The sequence below is a fragment of the Hipposideros armiger genome, unplaced genomic scaffold (assembly GCF_001890085.2).
Source record: "Hipposideros armiger isolate ML-2016 unplaced genomic scaffold, ASM189008v1 scaffold_228, whole genome shotgun sequence".
NCBI lineage: Eukaryota > Metazoa > Chordata > Mammalia > Chiroptera > Hipposideridae > Hipposideros > Hipposideros armiger.
The window spans coordinates 2,432,894-2,440,641 of NW_017731578.1; the positions used below are offsets into that span (position 1 = coordinate 2,432,894).

Consider the following 7,748-nt stretch of genomic DNA (forward strand, 5'->3'; position numbering starts at 1 on the left):
CAAGAGGACCCAGGGTCCCATGTAGGCTGCCTACCTACATGTGACAAAATGTGAGAGTCGACCCGGTGGGGTCCGTGGGGTCCTGCAGCTCAGTCCTGCAGACCACGCGACTGCTAAGTAACAGTACCCGCCTCACAGCCACTGACACACAACTGATGCTGTGACCACTCAGCCTGGCTTTCTGGGGCCCTCCATGACCCATCTGCACCCTGGTGACCTGAGGGTTTTTTTTCTCTGAATCCATGTGAGGCAACCAGGAGACCCCCACTGAACCATTAGCTTAGAAGACAGACTTGCTCGTAAGTCCCTTAGGTGGCCTCAGGCCCAAGTGTTCAGCGGGGTCTATGCTCCCTCTCAAGGAGCATCGGTTTTCACAGGTCACCCTAACTCACCTGTTCACCTCAGCACAAGAGGCCTTTCAAAGTGAGAGGCAAAGAGCATTTATTTGAGATCAAAGAATAGCTATTTGGGAATCGCTGATTCAGGCAGAAGCCCAAGTAGCGTTCTGATGAGACAAAAGCCAGGGGTGTTTACGAGAAAGAAAAGGGGACATGACACCAGTAGAAGGCAGGCCATTGGTGCAGATAACAAAACATAGTGATGCTAATTCTAAGCAATGTTTATATTTTCAGTGCGGTAGTCATCAGTCTGGTAGTCATGATATCTACTTGCATGTTATCTTTGTGGACAGGTCTTTGGGGCACAAGGTTGCTTTAGGCCCAGTGCAGGGGTGGTTTTGCTCTGGACATTTTAAAGGTTCAAGGTGTAAGACGTCCCAGGCAGCAACCCTGGGACAGCAGCTCCATTTTAAAAGTGACTCTATTTACATAGATAGATAGATAGATAGATAGATAGATAGATAGATAGCTCTCTTTCACTCTCTGTCTCCCTCTGTCTCTGTCTGTCTCCGTCTGTCTCTCTGTCATTCTCTCTCCTTAGAGGCCACCAGCTCATCAACCCCAGGATCAGGAGCAGCGAACGCCTTCGGGAGCGCGTTGGTGGCCATCGTGTTCCTCTGAGCCAGGAAGCGCACAACCTGGAGAAGAGAGCACGTGAGCAGGCACTGAACTCGGTGTGGCGTTTCAGGCCCGTGCCTTTCCCAGCCGCGCCCCGCAGAGTCACACACGGAGCCCTCGGCCGGGCTGACCACAGGGACGGCCGGGTAGCCGTCCAGCCACAGAGAGCTCGCAGGGCGCGGCCCCGTCCACTGCTCCTCCCTAATAATGTCTTGAATGAATGAACCAGTTGATTGCTCCCATGTCTGAGCCGTGGTGTTTGGTCTGAGTAGATGTTGCTCTCGTTTCGAAGGGGGTGTGTTAAGGCCTTTTTAACAAGTGTGACTGGGAGGAGGGGTCAGGATGAGGAAGTCCTGGAGGCCAGTCACCTGCTCCGGCCCAGGTGGGGACACTGAGCCTCATCTCAGGGAGGGACCTGGATCTTTGTCTCGGCTCAGGCGCCTTAGGCATCAGGTAAGTCACCAGCCTCCGCAGCCTCAGTTTCCCCTCTGCTAAGCCAGCGGGTCGCACGACTGCCGTCTAGGCCATGCAGGTCCTCATCAGCAGCCCCCACCCACCCACCCCTGGGCACCTGCCCTCTCGCTGTCCCGCCCTCCCAGCAGCTGCCTCTCTCTCAGTGGGACCCACGCTTGCCCAGTGCCACCTGCCACCGTCCCATGACCACCACCGGTGCACGAGCCCTGGGCCCCACCGGACTCACCCCGGGGACGCCTGAACGGGCCTGTCTCCACCAGAGGACGGAAGTCAGGATAGCAACGCAGAATTCCACCACCGTGAAGAGGAGCATGTCAGACAGCAGCCCCTGAAACGCAGGGCACACAGGGGCGGCACTCAGACCCCGGGCCCCTGCTTCCGGGGTGGCCAGAGGGCTGCAGGCCGTTTCGGATCTCAGAGAGCCTCGCAAGCCTCCCCCGCTCCTGCCACATTGGCGTCATTTAGTCTGCTCGTGTGTACACCTGCCCACACCTGTTCCTGATCCCTGGGAGACAGGGGCGAGCCCTGGGTTCCAGGGCGGGTGGCGGATGCCCAGCGGTGGCATTGGAGGCTCCCAGCCCAGTGTCTTTCCTTGTCTGGGCTTCAGTTTCTTTCTCTGTGAAGTGGGTACGCCAATGTCTAGCTCTCAGGTCCACACAGGTGGAGAGCCAACAGGCCCCAGCATCCTCCACTCACCCCTCCCCTCAGGCAGCAGGGGACAGGGCGACCTGCAGAAGCGGTCGGCTGGCATAGCTGCCAACGCCCATGCTGACCCCCAGGACACACCCCCGAGGAGGGCGCACCCACAGCTCCACTGCCCTGGACGACCTTCCTCTGAGCAAGAGCCAGCAGGTAGAACAGGTGAGGCCCCAGGTGTGCAGACCATCGGATTCATTCATGCTGACCATGACTGAGGGTGTGGCACGGGGTCCCATGCCCACCTGCAGGCTCAGAATGAATGCGACACTGTTTGGAAAGAGGGTTTTTGTCGGGCTGACTAGTTAAGCTGAGCTTATCCTGGGTTTCGGGTGAGCTCTAAACGCCACGACAGGTGTTCTAAGAGAGGACAGAGAAACACACAGAAAAGGTCAGGTGAGGGGCAGGCCGAGACTGGGGTGATGTGGCCCCAAGCCAAGGACCCCTGGAGCCCCCAGAAGCGGGGAGGGGCAGCAAGGACCCCCCCCCAGAGCCTGCAGTGGGAGCACAGCCCTGGGACACCTTGGTTTCTGATTTCTGGTCTCCCGATGGTGAGAGAATGAATTTCTGCTGTTCTCCGCTGCCCAGCGTGGGGTCGTTTGAATTCAAGGACCAAGTGGGAAGGGGCTGCTGCTAGCCCCCCACCCCTGAGAAAACCCGAACAAGTGAGCTCACCCTTCATCCCTACACAAACCTCGTCCAAACCGCCCGCAGCCCCACCCGCAGCAGCTCCCATTATCGCTGGCTTCATCTCTGGGGGCGCGGCCTGAGCCGGGATGAGGCCATGAGGCGGGGGACCGCCATGGCTGTGGGATGGAAACCTTCGTCCTTCTTGTCCCGGCTCCTTTTCTCCGTGTTCTGTGGGCCTGTGCCTGCTCTCCTGAGTTTACCGACTAAAAGCCTTTCTGATACAGCCGGAATGCGACACGGCCTCCACGTTTGTGCAAAGCTTCGCTTGCCCGTCTCAGGCTGCTCCCCCGGGATCCCGTGCTCTGCGTTTTGAGTTCTCGGGCTTTATTGCGTGCACCTGTACCTTGTTGATGCTTCTTGATAAGTCACCCTAGTCTCTTCAAAAGGGGAAACACGTGATGCCTGGGGCGTGGGAACAGCTGTTAAGGATCAGGGCCCCTCCGAGGGAAAACGAAAGAATCCCAAGGCACAGGGACTTCCACCGGACCTTGGAACCCTCTCTCCGCCTCCCCAAAAAAACTCTTGCATCCTATGCGCCCGCCCACCATGGACTAGGGTCTTGTGCATTTTTGGAAAATGGGTAGATTTTCTGAGGATGATTCGGAATTGTAGTGACCAGTTTGGGGAAATTTGGACTTAGCTAAGATAGCCCACTGTAAGGGGTACTCTTGAGAAGAGGGACCCCCAAACCTGTCAGAGACAAAGGACCATGTTCTGTGACTGTGCAGGAGCCTTTGAAAGACAGAGGGACCTCCAGACACACCCCCATCAAAGCATTCTTACGGCACCCATGAGAAGACTTCAGTAAAACTCGTTGGCCACCTGAGCAGGTAACCTTAACTTTGTCCACTTGCCAGAACCCCACGTGGGTCCAGCTGCTCTTCTGAGCTCTGTGATTGTACCTGAGACATGCCTACAATTTTAACATGTAAGGTTATTAGGACACCTGTGTCTGGACATTTTTTTGTTATATGTCTGTGTGTATATTATATATGTGATGTTTTTAAAAGAGCTCTATTTAATTGGCTTAAAGGAAAATAAGCACTTATATAAATGTAGTGTTCCTAAAACTCTCAGAAATATAAAAACTAGCCCAGATGTTTGTCAAACTCACGTGACCTGGGATAACCTTTGATAGATAAAAGCTAGTTTACGTACAGACCACTTGGCTGGCTTTCCTTCACCTCTTTGGACCTTCCCCCAGAACCGCCCCCCACCCCCACCCCAAAGAAAGCGCAGGTGACAAGAAGCTGGGAATCTCTCAGATTTCTCCAGTCTGGAACATTCTATGTGAATATACTCACCAGCAAAGTGGAGCTGGCGAAGTTGCACTTAAAGGCCTTGTCTCCTGAGTTGGCGTAGCTGCCCTGGAATAACTGTCCAGACACCACGTCCAGCTCACACTGTTTCCAGGCGGTGAGCACCTGGGCCATGAGGCAGGCGACGAGTATACAGCCCACAGAAGCGGTGATGAGGCTCAGGAGGTTGGTGGCCAGGCTGGCCCAGGCCTGCAGGGGGACTCAGGTCAGGGCTGCTGCGCACCACGCCCTGCATTGCAAGCGTGGGTTTCCACATCTGGGTCCCTCGGCAGGACGGGTCCACGTGGTAGGATCTGTTTCTGGTCCCTTCCGCCCTCCATGGAGCTCCTGAGCCCGCGGGAAAATGCTTGCAGAATGCACAAATGTGAGACTTCCTGGCAGGACCGAGGGAGGATGCTGTCCACTCAGGACTGGACAGGACCAGACGGAGACACACATAGGACTGATGTCCAGTTGGGCCGTACCGAGCACTTAGAATATTGCAGTGCCCGTAACGCTGGGTAACCACTGCCACCCTCATCCTCCAGAGCTCCCCGCCGGCTTTGCCCTGCCCGCCCCCCAGCCACCCTGAAGAGGCTCCCACCTCCCTCATCTCTCCAAAGCCTGAAGGAAGCCGTGCCCCGGGGCTGGGCTGGCGTCACACGGGTGCCCTGCCGCATTCTGCACCATCACCCCAGCTCAGCCTGAGGCGCCCACACACGGCAGGGCTAGAGGCAGAGGGGTCTTCTCATACAACCCCAACAGACACCCCAAAGCAGTGTCAGCCACACGGGGATACAACAGGGTCAGGGCTCCCTCCATTCTTTCCGTCCATTCCCCTGCACAAACCAAAAGGCGCGAGAGGGACATAGCTCGGCAGGCGAGCGGGCCGAGGACCACACAGGGGACAGGCCCTACGTGGATGTTTATCGCCCGGTCCCCGGGGTGAGCCCAGAGGAGGACAGAAACCACGGCTGCACTCAGGCGTGGAAGCCCCTGGAAGCAGGAAGCCTGGGTTCTAGTCTCAGGCCATCCAGACTCAGTTTACCAAGCAGTCCTCCAGCACGCTTCTCTCTAGCCCCGACACATGCCTCTTGAAGGAAAGGGAAGTCTTGCAGCTGAGAAGCGTCCCCCCGACACTCCCCGTGGCACCCTTTACCCCATTCCCGTCTGACCTTGTCTGACCGAGCTACACAAGAATGCAGGCACCTGCTCCCCTGGCCACCGCCAGTGACCAAGGGTGGGCCGTGGCCCGAACGCCACCTCCTCCAGCCCAAACAAGTCCCCATTCCGGGCTCCATTTTGAGGGAGGGGCATTCCTGGTGGTCTCTGATTTTCTTGCCCAGCAGGTGGCACGCCACAAACGACCCATCATTTCTGTGTGCCCTGTCCCCTGTGGTCACCAAGGACCTGGATTCAGGTGGCCAATTGGCACCAAAGGGTGTCCTGACCGGGCAGGATTGCCCCATAAAGCCACCCAGAGCCTGGCGAGGGTCAGTGCTGGTTACAGAGTGGAAGTTGTGCCAGGAGCCCAGGCACACGCGGGCCTCTGGGCTGGTCCCCTCGGGCTGCTGACTGACGGCGCCTGCTCTGACTTGGGGGTCTGCTCGCGCCTATGGGTGCCCTCCAAAGCCCTTGTAAGCGAGCGCGGTGCCGTCATGTCAGGACTCACCAAATGCTTACTTGCTCTTTTTTCCATGATGACAGACAGCAATCCAGAGACGAAAAACTACTCAGGAAAGAGGAAGCTAAGATCAGAGCGGTTTCTGTGCAAAGAGGCAGCCCCGACGTCCCCACTACCCAGCTGACACGTCCTTGTTCCCCTGTAGGACTGATGGCACTGGGGACATTGGGGGCCTATGTCCTGGGGTGTCCTGTGTCACCGCTTATTATCAATAGCACCCGTTTATGTTTAAAACTGTCCATGTTGGGGCTACCAATTTTACGGTCCCCCCGAGAGAAGCCACTGTGCTCTCCAGAGCCCCAGGGAACGACAGTGTGATGACTTCAGGAGACCTGACCTTGGAGCCAGGGAGTCACACGGTCCCCAGTGCAGAGGGACTCCTGCCCCCACCCTCCAATACCCCCAAACAAGTTCCACACTTGCATTTTTACTTTCCGAATAATGAACACTGCGGGGACACAGGTGAGCAGACTGAGCCCACCCTCCCAACCCAGAGACCCCCCCCCATGAGTGCCCACTCACTCACACACTTGGCACCTACGAATGGGAAGCCAGACTTCACCAGGGTGACAATAGGTGAGCTGAAGTGATGGGGGAAGGGGACACATGCCAAAAGGAGCCCCAAGGCCATGACCATGAAGTTGGAGAAGATCTGGACAGCCTGTTGGGAGAGAAAAGGGGGGTTACCAAGTGTCGAATTGCATCCTCCCAAAAATGTGTGTTTCAGCCCCGACTTCGGGACTTGGAATGTGACTCGTTTGGAACTACAGCTTTTGTAGGTACGGTCGAGGTGTCGGTTACAGGCGAGGTCTCAGTGGGCTGGGGTGGGCCCTCCATCCAGTATAACTGATGTGGCTATAAGAAGAGGGGGGAGCCCCAGGGACAGACACACGCACAGGAGGAGGACATGGAGGCAGAGACTGGACCTGTGCAGCTGCAGACCACGAAAGGTGCCAGCACCAGCAGCTGGGACAGAGCGCGGCCCGCCGACTCCGCGATTGGCGACTTGTGGACTCGGGAGCTCTGAGAGGTTAAGTTTTTAAGCCCCCAATTTGGGGTAGTTTGTTACCAGCGGGGGGGACACCGACACACAGGGTGAGCCAGTCAAAGCTGCCTGGATCAGAGCTTCGGGTATAAGCCGAGGGATTGTTAGCAGGTCTGGGGCTTTGGCAAGCAGTGTGGGGACACTGTCCCAGGTTAGGGCCCAGTGAAGTGCATGGTGACATCTCATTCTTTAGTAGCTGTGGGGGTGCAGGTTCCCGGGTTCCTGGCGAGGGCTGTGGGCCCAGCCCGCAGGGACTCCCAGCTCTGTGATTCTGGGCTCTCCCCAATGCCTTTCTGTGTCAACAGATGCACCTCAAACACAGCTGGCATGCAGACGCTGGCGTGCAGAGCGCATGGACCTGGGTTCAGGCTATGGCTCCCTAGCTGAGAGGAACCCCAGGAGCTGTGATGGGATGCCAAGTGGCCCCCAAATAATTCCACCGCAAGTTCTCACTCTTAGGTAACATTTACTAAGCAATTTCTCAGTTGTAAGAGATGAGTCACTTGCAAACCCTTTTCAAACCAACATGAGGCGGATTTATGTTGAGAATGAGGGAACCACAGCAGCTCTTATGGGGAAGGAGGTGCTGAGGGGGACCAGGCATTCTGGCCCCTCTCCTGGTCCCTGCCGATCTCCCCGCCCTCACTGACTCCCTTCCGTCATTCAGTGGGGTGGCCTCACATTGAGGAACCACAGAGAGAAACGTCAGAGGGCAGACAAAGGGCCAATGTCACACCTGTTCTTGAAATACTTAATATTTTCAAATGGGGGGATGGTGGGAAAGTGTCTATATTTTTCATAAAGAAAACATCCCTGGGAAGTAAAATCCAGAAGAGTTTGTTCAA

The 7,748-nt window shown here is 56.6% G+C and overlaps 1 protein-coding gene across 1 annotated transcript; it reads right to left on the reverse strand.

Annotated features, from left to right (window-relative positions):
- Positions 1–603: 603 nt before the first annotated feature.
- LOC109389283 (membrane-spanning 4-domains subfamily A member 6B-like) lies at positions 604–6,695 on the reverse strand. Its single transcript, XM_019654666.1, has 6 exons — positions 6,642–6,695; positions 6,400–6,519; positions 5,847–5,903; positions 4,181–4,384; positions 1,717–1,818; positions 604–1,036 (listed from the first exon to the last, which is right to left on the reverse strand). The coding sequence occupies exons 1-6, from the start codon at positions 6,693–6,695 to the stop codon at positions 923–925; spliced, it is 651 nt and encodes a 216-aa protein (XP_019510211.1). The 3' UTR covers positions 604–922.
- Positions 6,696–7,748: the final 1,053 nt, after the last annotated feature.